This window comes from Petromyzon marinus, chromosome 26 (genome assembly GCF_048934315.1).
Source record: "Petromyzon marinus isolate PM22_M1 ecotype Great Lakes invasive population chromosome 26, UKy_Petmar_22M1.pri1.0, whole genome shotgun sequence".
Classification (NCBI taxonomy): domain Eukaryota; kingdom Metazoa; phylum Chordata; class Hyperoartia; order Petromyzontiformes; family Petromyzontidae; genus Petromyzon; species Petromyzon marinus.
The window spans coordinates 8,182,110-8,206,252 of record NC_133692.1 but is presented as its reverse complement, the minus strand read 5'-3'; the positions used below and the strand labels follow the sequence as shown (position 1 = coordinate 8,206,252).

The 24,143-nt window shown below is 47.7% G+C and overlaps 1 protein-coding gene across 1 annotated transcript; it reads left to right on the top strand.

Annotated features, from left to right (window-relative positions):
* The first annotated feature begins 14,369 nt into the window (after window positions 1-14,369).
* LOC116946062 (guanine nucleotide-binding protein G(I)/G(S)/G(O) subunit gamma-13-like) lies at window positions 14,370-23,817 on the top strand. The gene is made up of 3 exons (XM_032960898.2): window positions 14,370-15,046; window positions 18,589-18,692; window positions 19,515-23,817. The coding sequence occupies exons 2-3, from the start codon at window positions 18,595-18,597 to the stop codon at window positions 19,618-19,620; spliced, it is 204 nt and encodes a 67-aa protein (XP_032816789.1). The 5' UTR covers window positions 14,370-15,046; window positions 18,589-18,594; the 3' UTR covers window positions 19,621-23,817.
* Window positions 23,818-24,143: the final 326 nt, after the last annotated feature.

Genomic DNA, 24,143 nt, shown 5'->3' with positions numbered 1-24,143 from the left:
TTTTGCAAGCCGCCGTTCCCCCCCCCACCTCCAACCACAATGTTCTGTGCTCGATGGAAGTTTACATTCTATTCGATCGATGCTAAGTAAGTAGAGTGAGCAAGAGGCAGCCTCAATGCCAAACACGCACTCGCGAGAGAGGCGACTGCTGTGCGTGCAATGGGGGCGCCTGGATTCACAACTCCTCTCGCTCCAATTTAATTGGAGGGAAATTGGGCTGTACGATGCCGTTATGTGACACCAAATTGATATTACCGCGTGCTGCGTCAGCGTGTAATGCCCCATTAAACTACAGTTAAACCGAAGATGAATGAAGGCCCCCGCTTTTGCAGTCATGCGTAAGCGTTGTTTTATCGTCATCACTCTTTCCTGTACCATAATTCTGGATTTAGCCGTGGGGAGAATTGTTTATACGTATTATATATATTCATTTTACCAGGTAAGTCCCCACTGAGCTATATATCCCTTTTTCATAAGCGACCTGGCCACAAATGAGAGCTCAACGAAGTGGCTTATCATGTGGAAATTTACAGCAGCCAAATGCTATGAACGGAGATTTCTAAATGTGGAGGGGAAAATCCACGGTACCACGGGGAGTACACGCAAACTCCAAATATACAAGCGTCAGGGTCGTGATCGAAACCCACGACCTCCTGTAAACCAGGCAAAGTAGTTACCATCTCGCCACCGTGGCACAAGTGTAATGTGTATATACTGTGAGTGGGGCGGGGGGGGGGAGATGTTGCCGTGGTGTAATAGTTCGTACTGCAATCCCGAGCGCGCCGGTTGGATTCCAGCTTCTGGCGCGACAGTTGAAATAATAATATGGGAAACAATGGTGCAAGTTTCTTACCCCCCATCCCATACGTCTGTCCACCCAACAGTGTGAACAGGAACCGCATTCATTCGTAATTACATTTGTAGCGCCACAGTCAATCGGAAGGTGAGTGTGGATTTATTCCAAGATGTTTGTCCAGCGTGGAAGAGCCAGGCGAACGATCTTCTAGAGGGGCTGTCAAGGGCCCCTTCGAGTGGAGGCACGTCCGCCAGCAGTGGCACGAGCAAGTCGTTGCATGGCTACACCTTTATATATATTTTACCGGTTTGTTTGCGTTTGGCTATGCATGTATTTACACGTGCGTGCATTTGCACGCGCACGCATTTACATGTTGCATGGCCAGCCCTCGTGTCAATCCACTTCTGAATGAGGGCTTCCCCACGCCGTGTTGGTCACTGAGGTCATTTGACCACACTTTACAACAATGTCCATTGCGGTTTGGTAGAGGCTGGGAGCATAAACGTGGAAGCATATAAGCACAGTACAACAATGGATGTTTTTGCTTCACTGCTCTCCACTGCCACCGACGCAGCCCAGGAAGAACGATGACAACCTGTTTGCGCACCGTGTGTCAACCATCCCAACACCGTCCAAGCTCAACTCTGCTGAGACTCTGAGCTCTAATTGAACCGGGTACACGTTGGGTGGTTTGGTCATAGGCATATAATCATGTGTATATTTTTGGTATGTATGCTGCTGCTTCAAGAACGTACTGTAATTCCAGGGAAATATGCACATTTCATGATTCATCATGAACGCGCCCCCCCCCCCTCCCCCCAGAGACCACGTCCACCGAGGAGATGGAGTGATGAATTCAGTGCACGTGCTCAGGTGGATTGTTACATCGCGAGAAATTGCGACGGTGTGGAGAGGCCTTTATCCAGCGGTTGGTTGAACCATCGCTGAAGATGCCGGCATTCAGGGGCGAGCACACTGAACAGTGAAGAATGCGCCCCCTCGTGGCTAAACATGTTTATATTCATATCCTTAGCTCTTTCGGTAAAGTCACGTTAAAGGGAAACAATAAATAATGCAATATATAAAACAATAAAATGCTCACGACGTTTCGACTGTAACACAAACAGTGTGTTACAGTCGAAACGTCGTGAGCATTTTATTGTTTTATATATATATATTATTATTTTATTGTTTCCCTTCAACGTGACTTTACCGAAAGAACCAAGAATATGAATCAATGCAGTCACGAAAGCTTTAGATCAAAATTTAATGTTTGTATTTCATTTCAATCCGCTCATCGTGTGTCCAAAGATGAGGCACGAAGCATCTAGACCATTCCAGAGTTTGCTTGCACACCTGTAATCGAATCAATGCGGTTGATGTTACGCACTCCCAGCAGGGTGTGGAGCCGATGAATTCTATAAACTGTTCCGTTTTAAAGCTTTCGTGACTGCAGGGATTCGTATTCTTGGTTATTTCGGTAAAGTCAGGTAGAAGGAAAATAATAAAATAATAAAAATAAAACAATAGAATTCTCACGACGTTTCGATTGCAACACAAGCAATCATCATCATCAGGTGTCAAAAAATGTGTTTGCTTGTGTTGCAATCGAAACGTCGTGAGAATTGTATTGTTTTATTTGTATTATTTCCCTTCTACGTGACTTTACCGAAAGAACCAAAAATATGTATAAGCTGTGTATTGAAGTATGTATCATTATTATGATTACGACGCTGATTATATTGTGTTATGTACATTATTATTTATCTTTGCGTCGAAATAGGACCCATATCTTCCAGAGAGTGTCCCAGCTTATAACTTATGGAAGTTAACCATCATTGCTTTAAGGAAGCCTTGCTCTGCTGATGAGTCGGTGCATGTCCAAACCGATTCAGATGTTGCTTGTATCGTACCGGTGCTGTCGAAATTATACACTCCCAAAAGGCTGTGGGGCCGATGCAATGCGTACAACACACGCAATTTCTTTACGTCGCGAGACATAAACATGAACGATACACATTGTCCGCTTATCTGTTTATTTATTATAATTCCCTACAACGAGGCGAATTTATCCTTATCGTGCGTCTCACGTGCTGATAATCCCCGTCCCCTAAGCCTCACCATCATGCCGTCTTCCCTTTGCGCTGTGACGGCGCAAAGGGGCCAAAGGACTCCATGGCATCGAAATGTCTCCTGCGGCAGAGGCGGTTCTGATGGTGTCGCCACCCAGCACCACGCCCGTCCGCCTCTCCCTTCCTCCTTTCAGGCTCGGCTAACCCAAGTGAGGGACGGGACATGTTGAGATGAACACCGCAAACGCGTGACCACGTTGAAGTCACGATTGTCCCCGCAGATGCTTATCCGTAGAGCGGATTTTAACCCCATCATGACCGCTTGATTTCGGTACAGTAGTTGACATTGTAAGGGTTTACCGCTTCTTCTAAATGTGTTTTTTGTATGTGTCGGGGTTAAGTTCATAAGGTTTGGATTAAGGTGTCAAGTTTCAACGTTAGACTGTCGGGATTATGGGTAGGGTTTAAGGATTATGGTTTAGAGCTTAGAGCATCAGCGTTTATGGTTAATGGTTTACGATTCAGGGTTCGGGCTGGCATTATAATTAGGGGACAGCGGTAGCCGAGACTGCTTCTATTGCCACGGATCTGGGGAGACAGCAGCAGTAACGAGATATGATGAAACGCCACTTGCCCGCGTTGGGTTAATGTTGGATTTGTATACACTGCTTGCCTGATGTTGTTTTCTCGTGACAGACATCGTCTTTAAAAATGTCACTCACCCGCTCTCCCAGCCATCCCATTCTCCCCGCCCATACCCCACCGTACGCCGGCGTTGAGCGAGTTGATTTTGCTTTAGTAGCCTCCCAGCCTCGTTAGATCTCACAAGCTAAGCAGTTCTTAACCTTGGTGAGTGCAGTACAGTATGCGCGTGCATCACTGCCTGGGTTATACTCGCCTGATGCATGGGCTTATAGGTGGCCAGTTCAATAGAGCAAGAAATGGGTTGTTGAATCAATCTGTGCGGAGGATTTGATGGTAAGTGATATCGCTCTCGTATGCGTAGTCGATAAAAAAGGCAATGTTATTCCTATTATCGCCAATGGCTTAATAACTCGGAATGCGTCCGAACTCGTCAGATTTCGGAAGCTACGCAGGTTTTGAGCCTGGATTATCCAATAAACATGGGTTCAATCCACATGCCAAAGCTGACCCAATGTTGGCCCAACGATGGCATGTTTACTGGGCAGCGCTTGGATGATGGGTGACCACTGCGTACCCTAGGTTCTCATGGGTGGCTACGGGCTGCGTGTCGGCATGTGCAGCAACATCAATCGCCGTACTTGCTAAGCACCCACGTGGTGTCTACGCTCAACGTTTTCAACCAGCCCACTGTGAACCTGCGGGGTGATGAACGGTCAAACATAACGGCCCACGACCCGCCTCGGCATGGGGTGAGGCCCTCATCCAGCAGTGGATTTACAAAAGCGCTGCACATGTTACATGATATCATCGTTATCATTGGGACGGGAGATGAACACAGAGACGGAGGGAGGGAGGGGTGGGGGGAAGATGAGATGGAGACCGGCTCATGGTGCATCATGCAGGGCACGTTCACAAGTCGCCCTGACAACGGCGATGCAGGGGGTATAGAGGGGCGGGCGTTGAGCGGGGAGGCCAGGGGCTCAACCCCGAGGGGGTTGGGGTTCACATCCCCCCCCTTATCCCTCCGTGACGCGCATGGCCCGACTGCAGGCGCTAATGAGCGCACGGGAGGGGGTGGTGGTGGGAGGGTGCAGGGTGAGTGGGAGTGAGAGCGGGCGTCCACGTGTGTGGGGAGCGGTGGCGCGGTGGTTAGCGCGATCAAAACCATTGATGATTTTCTGAACCGGTCCTGGGCCTCTTCTAGGTCGACTCAACCTTAAATGAGTACCTGGTGCGTTGCGTAAACATCGCCACTGGGGAGATAAAGGCGGCCGGGCGTTGTGCTGGCCACCCAGCCCATCCTGTAGCGTGCCGGCCTTTATAGGTGCTCACTAACAGCACTTGCCCCAACAGTCTGTTAAGGCTACACAGGTGATCTTTGTATTTGTTTACATGTATATATGTGCGTCACCAGGTATTGTATGTACACTTTTACTGACACCGACCGAACACAAGTTTGAGTTACGACTTAGTTCACACCCGGGTCGTATATATTTGTTATATAGTCATGCCACATAGGTAAGGACGATCTCGACGTTTCGGCCGACGGGCCTTCTTCGAAAAATTTGCTAAAACCTGAGCTGTAGTGTTGTATATACAGTACTCATCCATCATACGATTGCTATCGATATGTTGAAAGATATCTGTCAGTTCGATTTTAACTTGAGGATCGCCGCCTCACTGCCATCTGCGAATCGTACAGCAATACATATTGAGCGAATGCGAGACATTGCGCAACAATGCGTGTCTGGACGAGGTGAAGAGGGTGGTGAGAGTGGGGATCGCACGACACTCATCCACCGTAGCCATGAACGAGCAATTGCGAAGAGGGCAGCGGTAGTGAGATGACGCCTATGGCTGAACCCGATGAAGGTAGTGAATAAATAAATAAAGACCGCAGGTAGTCTCCACGCTATTGTGTGTATATATTTTGTGTGGTTATATGTTTTCGTCCATGGGATCATTAGCCGTCCGAATTAAGTGTTCTACATCAACACTGAACGCAAGCAAACGCTGGACGAGAGCTTCGACTCTCAGGGTCTCATCAGCGCAGGTGTGGCTATTGTGCTGCTTAAATGATATCGGCAAGAATACTCCATTTAAGCCATCATCAACACATCAGATGCACACAGATCCATTGTGCGATGTCGTGCAGGAACGCGCTGAAGGTAATTTACAGAAATCATGTGCAGCTCAGTCTTGATTTGAAGCTTTCGTGACTGCAGGAATCCACACTCTTTGATTATTTCGGCAAAGTCACGGAAGCTTGTGTTGCCTCCGAAACGTCGTGATTTGTTTTAGTTGTTTTTATTTTTTATTTAATTTTTTAACCTACGTGACTTTACCGAAAGAACCAAAGAGCATATAAAAATCATCGATCACGACTTTACGATCGCAACACAAGCAATCGTCATCAGGTGGGACAACCACAGCAAGTCTACTTCGGCAGTTTTTCTTGCTCTGGTTGTCCCACCTGATGACGGTTGCTTGTGTTGCGATCGAAACGTCGTGATGGATTATTTTTCTACCCACGTGACTTTACCGAAAGAACCAAAGAGTGAGGAGTGCAGCTCCTCTATCAATCTGCTGCTGAGATGAAGGCTTCCTCCCCACTCCTAGTCGGTCAGGACGAATGCAGGCATCGCTCGCTAATGATGTTAGCCTTTTGCCATTAATCGAACACACCTTCATACAGCAATGCGTTAACAGTGCGCAAATGCTCTACCCCATGCTCAACATGTACATTTATACATAAACAGACCTACACGAGTCCTGCACAATCTAGGAAACCAGCAGCAGCATTGGTTCAACAAGGTCTGGCTCTGCTGATGGGGCATAAGGATGCTGAGATCGTTCCATAGTTTTGCTTGCTCAAACACATGCCGCTTGAATAGGCCTATACTAGACTCATGTGCTTGCGTGGTGACATAACGGATTTCTGCAGCTGCAGAGTGGTGGTGGTGGCTGGCAGTTGGGGCTTGGCAGAGGTGTTGTACACAGGCTCTCATTGGGGAGCTTATCGCTAAATTGGGCTGCGTTGTCAGGACAAGCCGGGCGTAAGCGCGGGTTGTTTGGCTGTGTGCTGTGGGGGTGTCTGTGGTTAATGCAACGGGAGTGCAGCGGTTAGCGCGCTGCCCTCTGGACCTGGCTACGCGAATTCGATTCCCGCTCACGGCCAATATCAGTGACGATTTTTTTGAACTGGTTCTGGGCCTCCCCTAGGTCGACTCGGCCTCAAATGAGTACCTGGCGCGATTTGTAAATATCGCTACTATGGAGACAAAGGCGGCCAGGCGTTGTGTTGGCTACTCATCCTCCTCGTGTGCCCTCCCGGCCTTTATAGGTGCTCGCTAACAGTACTTGTCCCAACATTGTTCATGCTGTACGGGGGGATCTTTGTCTTTGTGGTTAATGCAAAACAACAATCCTTTAGCAGCATGACGTGTATCGTCTCGACAAAAAAATGACCTTACAACGTTAATATTTTCCACTGCACGGGCCCCACCGGCAAACCCATGGACACTGGGTTACCATCGTTTAATTAGGGCAGTTGAGGGTGGTTTATAATTTTAGCGTAAAACACGTTGCTCACAAACCACCTCGACTCTGAGCACTAAACGTAATTTTATTTTATGAAATAAAATGCCGAGATGATATGTATTGCGAGATTGTTCGTTTTTGCTGTAGGATTGAAATAATATTTTGGCGAAATAATGACGTTAATGGGAGCTCAAATTGAAAAGTTAGATATATTTTAAATGAACCGCGTCAGTATTCTGCATTAATCATTATCACCTCTTCGGTAACGCTGTTACACGTCTGCTGAACGTCTTTTTCCGCAGTTTCATTTCAATGTTTATTTGTTACGCGGAAAATCCCATGTAGCCAGTCACCCCCAGCTCGTTTCGGTGGCAAATTCCCGCAGCCGCTACTCCTGTTTGGGGGTGGTGAGGAGCCCAGCCAGCAGACCGCAGACGGACTTACAGACACAGCAATTGCATAATGAATAAATATCAAATCGGCGACGTTTCGGGCAATTGCTCCTTCACGGCACACGAAACCTCCACAGCACACCAAAACAAAACGCATACTCGCTTTCAACCTGTTGGGAGGTGTAAACGACAAAAAAACACACACACATGCACACAAGTGAAAGCATGCGCCCCCTGGTGTGTGGATTTAAAAACTGTCCCTCGAGGGAATCGCCCAAGGCGGTGGCTCTGAACCGGACGACTCGCGGACCCCTACGGGGTGCGTGGCAACGTCCCAAGGGGGTACGTTAAGGTGATTTAGAAATGCGTGAAATGACATCATACGTCGTGAGAGCCATGGGTGATTAATCGCGTATGACTCTGGCAATGTAAAATGACTGCGATATAAATATTGACTTGAAGCTATCGTGACTGCAGGAAATTCCTTTACTCCTGATGGCGATCGCTTGTTTTTTGTTCATTAAGTTTAAAAACATTTTTTTGAACCTATCTTGATTTGAAGCTTTCGTGACTGCAGGGAATTAATTTACTCCTGATGACGATCGCTTATTTTTGTTCATTAATTTTTATTTATTTGGACCTCTCTTGATTTGAAGCCTTCGCGACTGCAGGAATCCATACATACTCTTTGGTTCTTTCGGTAAAGTCACGTGGGTAGAAAATAAATCACGACGTTTCGGGCGCAACACAAGCGTCCGGGTGAGCAAGCAGATGACGGACGCTTGTGTTGCGCCTGAAACGTCGTGATTTATTTTAAATTTAACCTATCTACGTTACTTTACCGAAAGACCCAAAGAATATCACTAACGCTATAATTGAAATCCCTAAGGTAACCTAGAAGGCGTTAAGATAACTTTCTTAACTCGATGATCGTCAGCAATGTTGGTTTCTAAGAATAACCAAACAAGTAACGTGACCCATGAAGAGTGTTCGTGCATTGTTTTTATTCCCTAGCAGTTACTCGCTAGTGAGGATACCTCACAAAATTGACAATTGTTGAAGATATATAGATGTGCATTACTAGTATTTCTCAGAACCATGTTGGGTCATCATGAGGCCTCCTTTTCCAGTAGCAAAATATAATAATAGGTTTTTTTTTAACCCTTTTTTCTGGCAACAAAACTGGCACCCTTTTTACGAGGAATCATGTTTGCGTTAACCACAATACCTGCGGTCAGAATTTTGTAAAAAATTGCATACATTATCAGTGTTGTTTTTTGTTTGCATTCTGACCGCAGGTCTTGTGGTTAATGCAAACATGATTCCTCGTAAAATGGGTGCCAGTTTTGATGCCATAAAAAAAAGGAAAAAAAAACCTATTATTCCATGTTGGGTCAGGCAAAGGGGGTTTACTTGGTTGAAACAAAATTCAGCAAGGGGTAGTGCAGTAGTAAAACACTAAAGATTGAGAACCATTGGCCTCACACATTCGGATGGTTTCTTTAACGCGAGACGATGGGGTGCTTTCTGCGAGGCCTGGCACAGGGATGACTTCCTCTCATAATTATCAGCGTGCCGACAGCACGATTTGAATAGAATCGGGAAAAGACGAGTAATAAAGTAGTGGGGTAAAAAAAAAAACCCACCCAGGATCGGAAAAGCAAATTTTGAAACCGCGTTTGGCGGAATAACACAAGTACGGGGTGGTCCAGATGTCTTGTGACCCCCCCCCCCAACCCCCAGTTAATTCTCTAAAACTTTATATTGCTTAAGCGCCGTTTATTTTAAAACTGAAATTGATATGCAAACGAAAAAAAAGGACGTTCGGGGTCAATTAATTTGGGGTCACAAGACATGTGGACAACCTTGTAGTTTCAACCAATCCGAGGAGGCAACAGACACTTTATGGATCGCAGCGACACCGACAGGATATGCATTGATGGCGCGTTCGTTGGTGAAGTTCCAGGCACTAAATAACGTGGTCCAATTAGAATGATCGACTCTTTGGTTCTTTCGGTAAAGTCGCGTAGAATTAAAATAAAATAAATAATAGAATACGACGTTTCGATTGCAAACACAAGCAACCTGTCATGAGGTGTGAATGAATGCAATCTCGGAGAGAGACACATACAGAGAGCGAGAGAGAGAGAGACAACAGAGACACGGAGAGAGACGCATACACAGAGAGAGACACACAGATAGAGAGAGAGAGACACACAGATAGAGAGAGACACACATGGGGGAGAGACACATAGAGAGACACATACACAGAGAGAGTCACACAATCTCTCTGTGTATGCGTGTCTCTTCGTGTCTGTGTTGTCTCTCTCTGTATACGTGTCACAGCGCGTGGATTTGTAGCGTTTGTTCTATTTGTGTTGCTGGTGACTTTGTGTATTTCATATCGGATTTCACTCCAGTGCTGTTGCTGCTGGCGGCAATAATAGTTGTTTAAAAGTCAAATACGTCTGTATATGTGTCTCTCTCCGAGCTTGCATTAATTCACACCTGATAACGGCTGCTTGTGTTGCAATCGAAACGTCATATTCTATTATTTATTTTCTTTTCTTTCCATGTAACTTTACCGATAGAACCAAAGAGTAATTCCTGCAGTCACGAAAGCTTCAAATCAAGTGAGAATGATCGACTTTATCAATTCTCTCTGCCAGCTTTTCTCCATGTAGCTTTGTGTGTTTGTTTCTCTGCGTCTGTCTTTATCTCTTAGCCTGTCTTTTTATCTCTTTGTGTGTGTGTCACACTGTTCCTTTATCACTGTGTCTCTGTCCTTCCAAAACGTCTTCCCAACGTGGAAGAGTAGGCCACAAAGACCGTCTCGAGGGCCTCTCTGGAGCTGAGCTCCAGCTCTTCTGCCAGCAGTGGCGTGAGCAAAGAATTGCAGGGCTGCACCTTTTGATCAGTGTCAAATGAGCTAGAAGAGGGGCGGGGGGGGGGAGTGACTGCGGACATGCAGGGAGGTGATCGTGGTAGATTTCTGCGTGGCTTGAATAGACTGGGAAATAATGTCATACACTTCTCATCCAATTAACTTATCGTCTTCAAAATCACAATTAGATTTTGATTTAAAATGCTGTGCCAATCTTTATTGGCGAGATATAGTTAAACTTTGACCATGGTAGAACATTTATAATCTTCACGTGTTGGTTTCATCATCATCATCGTCGTCGTAATTTACATATATAGTGTCTACCGCATTTCCCATGAAGTGCATATCCAGGGGTGAGAACAAAAGGGGGCATTTGAGATAATTGCTCAGCAAGTGTTCGGAGACCACGTTCAATAACAAACAATGCGGCAGAGACAATATACTTAGCAAACGGGAATGCACAAACATTGAAAAGCTAAACTGTGCTCGACGATTGTCTGTGCTCAACTTCGTTTAAATTATTGATAAGCTATCTGAAATGAAACAGTAATCGCCATCGGCCATGGTCAATCCACCGCTGGATGAAGACTCTCCTCCCCAAGCTTCCGTCGCTACCCACGATCCCCGTCGCAACAATTCCATTCTCGCCCGCGTACGAATTAATTTCGTCGCTCCATCTCCTCGTCGCGCAAATCCTCTCGGACGCATTCAGTCCCGTGGCTGGCGCTGCGACAATCGCGAAATAATGTTTATTTAATTTGGTCTTGAATTGTACATGAATGATAGAATATGCATGGGTGAGCCATGCCACAGGTACGGTGCTTTCGTTGCGTGAAACTGTCTGATACATATATCTGCAAATTATGATGCGGTTGTCTGGATGAACTCCCACGGACTTGAGGACATTGTTTTGTTTTTATGCATGCAAATGATATCTCCGACGTATGTTGAACTTCCTTTGCATCGTACATAGCCAACCGTGCTTATCGGAGGTGCAGTACCTCGTGTGAATGTTTATAACACACATAGACCGGTTTTATATTTGCCAAAATGCAAAATAGGCCTACATTCAAATGTGATGTAAAGTCGGAAGATGCGTGTCCTTAAAGAAGACTTTACTAAAATAAGGAACGTTTCCAAAAATGTGTAATGATTGCATTTACCGTATTCTCCGGATTAGAAGACGCTCCGGAAAACAAGACATGCATCAGCACTTGTCTCCTGCGTGAATAAAGGTACTGTATACGAATCCGATAATAAGACCATTGCTTCCACATAGGCAAATAACGCGCGTCTTATAACTCAGAGAATACGCTGTAAAAATGTTTACAAATGTTTACATTTTTAATTAACCAGTTACAGTAATTACGATATTCTTGGTTCTTTCGGTAAAGTCACGTAGAAAGAACCAAGAATATGAATTCATGCAGTCACGAAAGCTTTAAATCAGTAATTACGATGTCACGAAAATGTGTTCCGGCTGAATATATTACATTGGTCTGCATGTGTCATGACCAAATCACGGGGAGGTCTCCCCGATCTCGAGGTCTAAGCGGCAGGGCCGTGCCTCGGGGGGGAGCCCCCCCCCCACGCCCCGCCGACGCCTTCAAACTACATCGGAAGTATTACATCAGACACTGTGACGTCGACAAGCGTGGCCCCCCAAAGCGCGGGGCCCTGGGCGATCGCCTTGTTTCGCCGTACCCTAGGGACGGCTCTGCCTTGGTAGGATTGAGGCTGGATAGTGCCTTGATAGGTGACCACCACGCACGAACAGGTTACCATAGGGGTGGGGGTGGGGGGGTGACGTGGCGGGCGGCAGAGGGCAGTGCAGAAACATCGATTGCTTTACTTCTATGCCCTTGCATCTGTGCGCACCGACTTCGCCAACCCGCACTGACCGACGGGGTGACTGAAGTATGGGCGCCACGGTGCCGAGAAGTGAACTACCTCGCCTGGTAAACACGAGGTCGTGAGTTTGATCCCGACCCTGACGTCTTGCATATTTGGAGTTTTCATGTTCTCTCCATGTTCTCTCCGTGGTCGCGTGAAATTTTCTCCGGTTTTACCCTCCAGATTTAGAAACATGCATTTAGAGTATTTGGCTGATGCCGATTGCCACGTGACGAGCCACTTCGCTGAGCTATTATTTGCGGGCTTTACCTGGTAAAATAAAAAAAATATAGTTTAGTAAAATAATCCCCATGACAGCGCATGTAGTGCCTGGAGGGCTTAAACAATTGGTGTATTGACCATGGCTGAGTCTCAAGACTCCTCCTCGGGAGGGTTCTGACCACGTGGAGCCATCTGCTTTGTTTCGACACTCCACTCAACTGGGTTAGATGGGCTACAACACGTCACTCGGCACTCTCAATCAAACATCGTCCTTTGATGCACACAGTGAACTTGGGCCTGTGTGTCTGCACGTGTCCAGGCGAAACGCCAGTTCGTGTCTTGTCACGGTGTGTGCGAGCGCTGCTCGTGCTGTGTGTGTCTCAGTGGTGTGTTTGTTTGTGTGTGGGTCATTGTGTTTGAATGTGTGGTGTGTGTGTGTATATCTGTCGTGGCGTGTGTGTTGTTGCGTCGTGTGCTGTGTTTGCGTGTGAGCGCGGGTCATTCTCTTTGTCTGTGTATGGCGAGCGGTAGTGTAGCGGTTAGCGCTACGCTGCGCTACGAATCTCGGCGACCAGGGTTCGATTCCCGCTCACGGCCAACACCAGTGACAATTATATTAACCGGTTCTGGGCCTCCCCTAGGTCGATTCAATCGCAAATGAATACCTGGTGCCATGTGTCAACATCGCCACTAGGTAGACAAAGTCTGTTAAGGCTATACGGGGGGTGTTTGTCTTTGTGTGCGCGCGGTTGTGGTGTGTTGTTAGTGAGTGCGGGTCGTGGTGAGTGTGTTTTTCGGGGAGCAGTGGTGTAGCGGTGAGCGCGCTGCCCCACGAACCCAGTAACCCTATGTCGATTCAACCTCAAAGATAGTGGCGTGTGTGCGGGTCGTGATGTCGTGATGCGGTGGGGTGGTGCTGGCCACCCACCCCCTCGTGTGCCGTGCCGGCTTTCATAGGTGCTCGCAAACAGCACTTGCCCCGACATTCTGTTTATGGGCTACACGGGTGGTCTTTGTCTTTGGTGTTGTGTGAACATGAGAGGCGGCTTCTCGCCCAAGAGACACTCAGCCTCGTGTTTGATCTGCCCTCGCCTCGGTGACGTCATTCACCTCATCCCTGCGGTACTCAAATCCCCCTACAGACCACGGTCGCCGCTTGATGATTGAATGCGGCTATGGACACGTGCGTGTCTGTGTGTCTGTGCGTGTGCATGTGGGGAGCGGTAGTGTAGCGGTTAGCGCGCTGCGCTACGAACCTGGCGACCCAGGGACGATTATCTGAACCGGTCCCGGGCCTCCCCTAGGTCGACTCAGCCTAAAACGAGTACCTGGTGCGATGTGTAAACATCGCCACTGGGGAGACAAAGGCGGCCGGGCGTGGTGCTGGCCACCCACCCCCTCGTGTGCCGTGCCGGCCTTTATAGGTGCTCGCTAACAGCACTTGCCCCTACAGTCTGTTAAAGCTACACGGGGGGTCTCTTTGTAATTGTGACCCCAGTTCGATTCCGGCTCACGGACACCAGTGACGATAATGTGAACCAGTCCTGGGCCCCTTCCCCTAGGTCGACTCGGCCTCACATGAGTACCTGGTGCAACGCGTAAACGACAGTCGGGAAACCAAGGGAAACAAAGGCGGCCGGGCGTGGTGCTGACCCACAGCCTGTTGAGGTTTAACGGGCGACCTTTGAGTGTGGGGATTGGTGGCGCAGTGGTTAGCACACTGCGCTACGAGTTCGGCAACCTGGCGGGCGTGGTGCGAGCCACCCGCCCCCTCGCGTGCCGCGCCGGCTTTCATAGGTGCACTTGCACCGAGATCTTTCGTAGAGCTACACGGGGAACCTTTGTCTTTGCGTATGCGTGAGTTGCGTGCGTGCGCCTTTTTGTGAACGTGTGCGTGTGTATTAGCAGACGCGTGCGTTCTGGTGCGAGTTTGCTTTGCACATTAGCTGAGCCCACCAACCCAGCATCCACCCACCCACCATCCATCCACCTCGCTCCGTCCACCAATCAGAAGAGTCGAAGGCGATTCTACAAATAGGGGCCGAGAACTGGACGATCTGAGCACTCATAATATCATCCGGCCGGGGACGCTACCGCACGTGTAGCGCGGTGCAGCTGAGTGCAGCGGAGTGAAGCAGCGTGCAGCAGGGTGGAGCTGAGTGCAGCAGGGTGGAGCTGAGTGCAGCAGGGTGGAGCTGAGTGCAGCAGGGTGAAGCAGCGTGCAGCAGGGTGGAGCTGAGTGCAGCAGGGTGAAGCTGAGTGCAGCAGGGTGGAGCTGAGTGCAGCAAGGTGAAGCATCGCGCAGCAGGGTGGAGCAGCGTGCAGGAGGTTGCAGCTGTGTGCAGTGGCGTGCAGCGGTGTCAAGCAAGCGCAAGTGTGCGCAGTGGGGTGCTGGAGTGTGCATTGGAGTTCAGCTGGGTGCGGTGGGGTGCAGCAGGGTGAAACAGGCTGCAGTAGGCGTGCAGTGGGGTGAAGCAGGGTGCAGGGGGCGACCCAAGGATTGGGAGAGGAAGCGTCTGTCCGCCGCACAGGTTTACTTTGCGGCTCAAGCACAGTCGAGTGGGGGGCGAGCGGACGAGAGGCAGCTGCGATCGACCTTCGGGTGAGTTCACTGCGCTCCCCCACCACGTATCGGCGCCCCGTGTTATTTTTTCGCGAGTCTCAAGACACTTTCGGAAACATCCTGATGAGTTTTTTTTTCTTCAGAAGGAGGTTGGGAGGGTGAATTTTGCGAGTAATTTTCCCAAAAGCAAATTTGAATTGTGACGCCTGCAACACATGGCCGATAACTTCTGCGTTTAGAATATCGGCATCGTTAACATTCACCTGTGAACTACACGGTGTGTATTGTCGATATCTCGCAGTCTTACGACACCACCCTCTCTGTCGTGCGTAAGTGTCAACTCTAACAGAGTTCACTCTGCCTTTCCATGGCTTGAAATGTTGACCCCTCTAAATATTGCTGCTGCTGTTGTTCTCCGTAAATTCTCGCTTTCCTCCCAAGAGTCAAACTCACAGTAAATGTTTTTTTTTTGGTGAGGCTCAGGTTTAAGGGGATCGTGTAAGCTAAGCCGGGGTGAGCCTGGTTAGTGCTTGGACGGGCGACGACTCATGAGTGAAGCAGGTGTTATCGGCTGTAGGGTTACGTGGTGGGGCAGCCGTGCAGCAATATACAATATACATTGCTGCACTCTGCTTCCACGTTCACACTGTTCGTGGTGAACACGGCGATTTAAATTCGTTTGCTGACCAGGATAATGTCAGCGGCGAGCAGCGACATCTGAAACGGGTTGTGGACAACACATTCACCAATCTGCGCTGACCAGCATGGTGAAGTATGGTCAAATAACCCCCGCGGACCGCACGGTGTGGGGAGGCATTCATCCAGCATGGATGTATGTTGAGCTTCTTTCGCGCCGTACGTAGCCAACCGTGCTAATCGGAGGTGCGGGGAAAAGACAACAAACTAAACACAAAAAAAACAGTTCTAAAGAAATTAGTTTTCAATCTAGATTTAAAAGTGCATAGCTCTCGTGGCTTCCTCATATTGGAACGAAGAGCGTTCCAGACGGCCGCACAAGCGCATCTGAAAACGTCTAATCCAGTGACCGTCTTTGTTATTACAAATTTGAATGCGTGTATTGTGAAATTCACGACCTTATAGAAAAAAAGCAAGACAGCTTTGCTTACACAGCACATTATTTATATTCTATATTAAATACTCGACTGGGTTAAAGGGAGCTGAAACTCACCACGTGCACCACGGGAGGATGAATGACTAGGGTTACTGATGGCGCGGATCGTACATTTAAGAGACTAAATGTGCCAGCTTATGCTGGCTCGGCTCTCCGAGTGAAACCAGTCAACCTCCAGGCTGTCATATTTGGGCCCCCAAAATAGAAAATGTCTTGTTTCTCTCTCTCACATGTTTTTAGTTATATACTCAGCTACGTTTGCTAAAAAATAAACTCAAATTTCTAGCCATTCACTAGAAATGCTGTCACTCAGTCGCAATCTTCAGCAAGAGTTGTCCACCATGTTGCCGGTCACCAGTGACTGATTAACGTTTGAATAAATAGAAAGTTGAAAGTTGGCCAAAGCACCCATTTTTAAGCTTGAGCCTCCCAATTGGGGGTGTGGGGGTTTTACTTTTTTTTAGGTCCCCTGAAATTTTGTATCGCGAGTTTTATAACGCTGCTGAAAAAGTCGGGAGGCAAAAATATAAATGTTCTCTTTTAAAAACCCGGGCACGCAAGAGCGAGCATCTGCAGTTTTTGAAGGATTCCGAATCCAACTATGACATCTTTGATAACTCGATTATTAAGCTTACTTTTTGGGTAAAGTGCGACTCCAATTTCAATAGAAAGCGGACAAAATGATTCGTTAATTACAAATAACCCGTTGGTTAAATTAATATTCACGATGGAGATGGAGTGGAGATTCCACTGGCTGTGGAGATGGAGCAATGAAATTAGCTCCTTCACAGGAGCTGTATGGATCGCTACATCGCAGGACTTTGAGAGACGCGGAGGCTTGGGGAGTCGCGCGTCCAGCGGGTGATTGATCCATGGCTGACGATGAATGTTTGAAACATCGGTGGTGACTGCGTGCAAATTACTTTTACATTCGACGAAATCGTTTCGCCGGGTAATTTCAGTTATTTGTGCCATGTGGTCCCGGTGAGGACCTGTAAACGTGTCATGTAATGTGTAATCGTATTCGTAATGTCAATGGTGATGTAATGTTTAACGTGGATTTCTGTCTGCTTCATTTGCCGTGCTTTATTTTACACTGGTTTTGCTTCTGTCACTGTTGGTGACGTGGGGGTCACTCATCCCGGTGTCTTGAGCTGTTACCTGGTTCAACCAAATCAACTTGAACATTCTATTTGCAATCTCTTGTGTCATGTCATGTAATGTCCTAATGTTACGTGCAATTTCTGATGCAACCTATTTGAAATGCAATGCGCAATGCCGTGTAATTTTCTATGTCGTGCTCTATAATGCGTTTTAGAAATGCGTTTCAACTGTTTCCAAACATGCCAGCCGCTTCCCTAAAAGACTGTACCTATCCTATATAACCTGCTTCTGCAATGCGGTGTTGTTCACCTTGCCTGTCAACACACGTCAATTGGGTTCAGCAGGAAGCATTGCTCATGGCTGAGGGTCGAGATTTACGATGGAGTGGAAGCCAAGGAAAATAAATTATGAACATTTGCCAAACTCTGTTTGGCAATGAGCTTTGTGGGTAGTTCTAGTTTTTTTTTCCAGGACGCCCATCACATCAAGTGGCAGGCGAGCCTACAGGACTGCAGTGACAGTGATGACAACACGGGGGGATTTCTCAGCATGTGTGTGTGTATATGTATATGCGATGGTGTACCTAGCCTGGCACAAAGGCTGTGGTGATGTTACCGCCACGTTATGGTAAATGGCGCTTGATGTTGTTACGGCGGTTATTGTACTGCGCTACGAACCTGGACCACGTGAGTTTGATTCCTGGTCATGACTGAACGTGATTATCTGACCCGGTCAAGTACATCTTCTAGGTAGACTCGGCCTCAAATGGGTAACCTGTTTCAGCGTGTAAACATTAGCACTCGGGAAACAAAAGCTGTTGGGCATGGTGCTCTCTACACCACCCATCTCGCGTGCTGTGATAACCTTCATAGATGCTTGCTAACAACACTTGCCCCAATCTGTGTGTATGTAGTGATACAGGTGCTAGCCATCTCACTTTTGTTCCCAGCCATGGCTATCGTCAGTAACCAGTGGTATGAGAGCTTTGTTTTGGGCACTTCTATTTCATCTTGTAACCTAGTGGCGTTGTGTAAACATCAGCTCTGGGGAGACAAAGGGGGCCGCGCGTGGTACTGCCTACTCCACCCCCTCGTGCTCACCTTTCCACACTGTGCCGGACTAAATAGGTGTTCGCGAACAGCACTTGCCCCAACAGTCTGTTAAGGCTACACGGGGGGATCTTTGTCTGTGTTCGTGTCTTTGGTTCGCAACAAAGGTGGCTGGGCGTGGTTGCTGGCCACCCACTCCCTCTCTGTGCCGCGTTGGCCTTCCTTCACAGGTGCTCGCTAAAAGCGCTTGCCGCAGCAGTCTGTAAGAGGCTACACGGGTTGTCTTTGTTTTTCAGTTCGCAATGGAAGAATGGGACGAGGAGCAGTTCCGGCGCGAGGTGGACAGCCTCAAGTACCAACTGACCGTCAAGCGCGAGTTGGCCTCCCAGACGATCCCCGAGTGAGTGAGCACACGCGCGCTCCCGATCGTATGTGCATCGTTCCCTCCCCTCTGCCTGGTCGACTTCAATGGAAGGAACGAGCAATTGAACGGTCTACGGTACACGAAAATCACGCGCAATACACGATAAAAATTATTGCATTAAATAAAAGATGCACAATACTTGAGGGCAAAAAGACCTCTTAAGTGTAATTGGCCAAGGAATCCCAATGCAGGATCCTCATTTTGCAAAGAAAGCTCCATAGCTCAGATGATGCTGGCTTGGGGCGAATAAAACTGTACGTATGTATGGTGAACTTCTTTCGCAACGTACGTAGTCAACTGTGCTAATCGGAGTTGTGCGAGAAAGACACCAAACTATAGACGGCCTGGAGACAGGCCCACTTATTCCTCTCTTCCACCGTTCCACTGAGAGCTGCGCATGGACCGTGCCAAACCAGCCCGGCATGGTTCAGGAGGCGCCAGGTTGTTTTTCCACTGCAGAAGCCGAGCCGTGCCGTTCTCGTCACGTGCAAGTAACGAGTAGAGATGTGGCGTGCGATAGGTGACTGATGTCACGAGCAAGGAACGCAATGCATTTATACCAGATTCAGATGTCTTATGAGACCAGTGTATCACTGTTCGGTTTTGCCTGGGCATGGCAAATAACCGGCGAAGAAAGAAAGCATCCATACCGTGAGGCACTGACTGACGTTGGTTCAGCTCAGATGTGGCAGTGGAAGAGGGCTAATATTATTACTGGGTTTGCGAATCAGGCCAGCAGAGACTGCTTTTTTTTACGGCGATAAAATTACAGCGGCGACGTGTGTGCCCTGTCCGCAGGCTTGTCAAGTGGATCGAGGACGGGCGGCGCACGGACCCCTTCCTCAACCCCGAGCTCACCAAGAACAACCCCTGGGTGGAGAGGAGCAAGTGCACCATCCTGTAGCCACCCCCGGGGGACGCGAGGAGGAGGGGCAGGGGAGGGGAGAGGGACAGGAGGCGAGGAGAGCAGGAGGAGCGGAGGCCTTGAGGTGAAGAGAGGAGGAGAGTGGAGGTGAGGAGATGAAGATGGGAGGGAGGAGAGGGGCGGAAGAGATCAGTGGAGATGAGAAAAGGAGTGGAAGTGAGAAGATGATGAGGGAAATAAGAGGAGGAAAGAGTAATGATGAGATGAGGAGGAGTATAAGAGTAGGAGTAGAGATGAGTTTGAGGAGGGGAGGAGGATAAGAAGACGAGAGGGAGGCTCGGGCTAAGGAAATGTGATGGTGAATGCCTCTCTTGCTGTCAGCCTGAGCAAAGGGAAAAGTGTGGGGGTCCAGTTGGGGGGGGGGGGTGATTTATGGAACAGTCTGCGATAAGAGTCTTCACCGGAGGAGGGAATGCACACGTGAATGCACGATGCATCTGTGGCCACCTCCCAAACTGGGTGACCAGCTGAATTATTGAGATTCAGGGCCGCGATTTGAATCAAGTATCGATACCCTTGATTCATTTTTTACCGTCTCGTTTGTATTGTTCCGCGATCGTTTTCTGTCACGTCCGTAGAGTTTTGTTCGATACCATTGGGCCTAAATGTGACGTTAGCGTAGCCTGTGCAGTACGCATGCAGCGCTTTTGTCAATCCACTGCTGGATGAAGCCCTCCCCCTCATTGCGCAGAGGAAACAAGAAACACAAACTCACACGGTTTTTCGGCATGCGTTTGTTTGTCCTCGGAAATGTTCACCGAGCGATGATTTTGCGTTTCGAGCGGCGCTCACGAGGCGGCGTTTGACTTCGCGAGGCGAACGTCGCCCGTGATGACAACACTGGGCACGACAGGAGAGGTCGCCGCTGACTTTTAGCGCTGGGTTTTTTTCTCCCCCATCCAATAGTCCATGAGACGCTTCAAAATGAGACTGTTTTGCCGGTATCAAAGTATGGAAAATTAAGAATAGATTTTCAAATTTTTTTGTCAATAAAACGGGTGTCAAGATGTTCAAACACCAAACAGAAACCTTCTTCGATGAATCTTAAGACCTGTTTTATTGCCAGAAAGGATACAACCTATCCTTATTTCTTCATAGTCCATGAGATGTCTCCTTTGTCGGTACAGCGTGAGTGAGGTGGCCTACCTTTATCAGTTTCAATTTCTCGACGTGGCCAATGATAAACACTTGGAACGAGTGAGACTATCAAGTAATTTACTTTCATTTTACATCAAAATAAAAGGGTACGACTAAAGCTTTGCTACCTTAGGTGGTACCGAGTTCTGCTCTGGACCATGAGTGGGCCGATTGATCTTTGATCTCGTGACAAGTTTTGTGCAACCGTTTAATCATTGTGAGGTCCCCAATAGCAACATAGCTGTTGTACTACAATTATGTTCATATTGGATCATCTTTACAACAGGGCAGACATGCAGACAGATCTAATGCTTAATGCTTTCAACCCTCATTGGTTCGTACGTTTAGAAGAAAGATGAAATGTGAGTTTACTTGTAAATGGAATCACAGTCCCAAATCATGACGGCAGAATGGTTGGAGCGAGTTGTTGGGGAGGGTGGTGGGTCGGGGGTTTAATTTCCATCATCAAAGCAGCACCTTATGAACCACACAGAGTAATCACGCGAGCCAGACCTTGTATAGAAATGAGCATTGTTGTTGTAGCGTTAACCAAAACGATCCAGGATATGTTTTATTTGGTCATGCCATTCATATTCAGATATTCATTTCGCTTGTGTTTCAGAGTGGGCCGATTGATCTTTGATCTCATGAAGATGATAAATCGCAAATAGGTTTTCATCAAGTTGCTAAAAGGATACAATTTAGAAACGGATATTTAAAATTCAATGGAGTGCATGTTTTACAATTCACGCAGCTCAATAACGAAATAAATAATATCACATGGTTTTAAGTATATACAATTTTTTATATACATCAGAATGTATAAATTTGTGTCATTAATTAGGGTGATGAATTTTGCTTTCACCATCTCTTAAATAACCTCAGTTATAATTAGAGCTGGGATATCATCCTATTTCTCAAATCGTCGATCACTCAACCAAATATATCGGTTTCATTACTCGACTAATTGGATAACAATTCGTTTATTTTTTTAACTCTGACATTTGTGAACATATGTGCCACTGGATGGGAGGTTATGGGCGCGGCATCATCAATTGTATTATGCTGGGCGTGGCTTGTAGGGGGTTTCCTGCCTTCGGGAAGCGTGATGCTGAAATGGTCGCTGTTTTTTAATCCACCCGAGTTACTGACCACATGTTCCTCTGGTTAATGAACCTTCACACAAACTGCGGTCATCCTCGCAGTGGCCTTTGGCTAGCCATCGAACAAAGACGGCCACTTCATCGCGCGCTTTCAGATGTGTTTCTGCAGCCGCCTGGAATCCTCTTCCTTCCGATATTAGGAGGCCACTGGAGCTATGCACTTTAAAATCTAGATTTAAAACACATTTCTTTAGAACTGTTTTTTGTGCTTAGTTTGTTGTCCTTTCCCCACACCTCTGATTAGCACGGTTGACGACGTACAGTGTGAAAGAAGTTCAACAACATACATGCACACAAAGTTATAAGTTTAGTCAATAAACTTAATCGACTAATCATATCAGCTCTAGCTATATTGCACTCTTTGCAGGTGAATAGGTCGGTAGGTGTGCAACTGTTGTGACATTGCCTACACAATTACCTCTGCGGTGGCGCATAGCGCGAGTGGTGTGTGTGTGTGTGATGATTTTCCATGACGGCAATGGTGCAGCTTGTACAGAATAAGTTAATACGATTTTGAATTTAGAGAGCATCTACATGCAACCGAATCTCACGACGCTGTACAAAAACAGACGCGTGCACCTAACCGGTAACAATGAGGCGTGTTGTATGTCCTATATTTTAAGAGAGAGATGGTCATAGGCAGAGAGGAGGAGGAGGAGGACATGCATTTAGCTTGGACGTGGACAGACGGTTGAGGGAAGTAAGTTCCAGATCTTGGAGGCAGCAAGAAGAGAAGGCGAAGCAAAGGACGAATCGAGGATTGACCTCTGCGCAAGGAGAAGGTCAACTCGCTGCTTCGATCAGAAAGCTTCGGCTGCTGTAGCGCAGAGCGCACGAAGGCGGTGCCCGGTGGAAGAGGGGAGATTAGGCTTGCACGTTTGAACCGGTGATAATTGAATCCATATTCAGAGATGTTCAATTCGATATTGCATCAATAGACCTTATTCTGTACACAGTCTGTAGGAATGCACCGCCGATCGTTGTTCTGTTAATTATTTGAGAGCACCGAGCGCAGTGGAAGGGGGGCGAGGCTGATTCATTTAGCCTCAGAGGAACGCCGTAACCCTCATCCAGTCCGTCATCAATCTCAGCCGTGGTCTATCAAGCGATCCCGTAGCTACATCTCTACACGGGTTGCACTCTCGGGCGCGTTCTGCACTCCTTTGGCTGCCATTCGGACTGGAACAGTTACACTCCGACTTGGTGCATTACACAGCCTTAAGAACAATGTTTAAACTATTTCGTGTAAATAGCTTGTTTTTGCTCTTGTCAGTATGCACATCACCACCCTGCAATGTCCTTTAACTGCCGCCACTGGCGACGGCCTTGGGCTGTGGTCGTCTTTGCAACAGAGCTGCACTAGGCTCAGTGGGCCTCACCAGCTGCAATACGTTCTGAGACTCAGTCTGAACGTGGATGAAGCAGTGGTGCAGTGGTTATAAGACTGCGCCATGACCCCATCCACCTGAGTTTAATTCCCGGCAATGGATAACATCAGTGGCCAATTATATAGGAACCTTACCCTGTTCTGTCCCACCCGACCTTACCACCACCTTACTCACCCTCCACTTGACGAGGGTGGTGAAGTATGGTCAATGAACAATGCAGCATAGGAATGCCTTCACCCGGCAGTGGATAGACAAAAGAACAGTAAATTATTATTAATTTAATATAATTATTGTAAATTTCCCACTGTTGGCCTGCCTGTGTAATGCAATATGAATGGGCTGCGTGCGTGAACTATACAACAGAGTATGCGCCGACCGATAGCGGTCCATTCAGGTGTACACTGATGAAGCGACAGACAATCGAAATGCACTATTGTAGGCGCGTTTCATTGCTTAACGTATGTATAATAAATTAAGACTAAATCACAGCGGTACGTTTGATAGCGCTCTCTCTATTTTCTGTTTCATCCTTAACCAATTGTATCCCGATTGTGCCATTGTCGTTATCACGTCGTGAGTTTGGAGATGGCCAAACGTCCACATATAGGGCCACAGAGCTTGGGAAATTGTTGGCGCCGGCTCTTGGCTGCTTTCCCGCGTTGTCTGTGGTGTTTCATGCCTCTGAATCATTCTCTCTATTTCTCTAAGCGTGAAAGAACACTGTGCACCTTCCAAGTTCTACATTATCAGTTGAATAACCCATTGGGATCTCTCTCAGAACAGTGCATCCTATTGTGTCAAGGCTGGCTCGCAG

Coding starts and splice junctions, on each gene's coding strand:
- LOC116946062 (XM_032960898.2), top strand. CDS start 18,595: ATGGAAGAATGGGACGAGGAGCAGTTCCGGCGCGAGGTGGACAGCCTC. Junction 18,693..19,514: donor GCCTCCCAGACGATCCCCGA/GTGAGTGAGCAC, acceptor CCCTGTCCGCAG/GCTTGTCAAGTGGATCGAGG.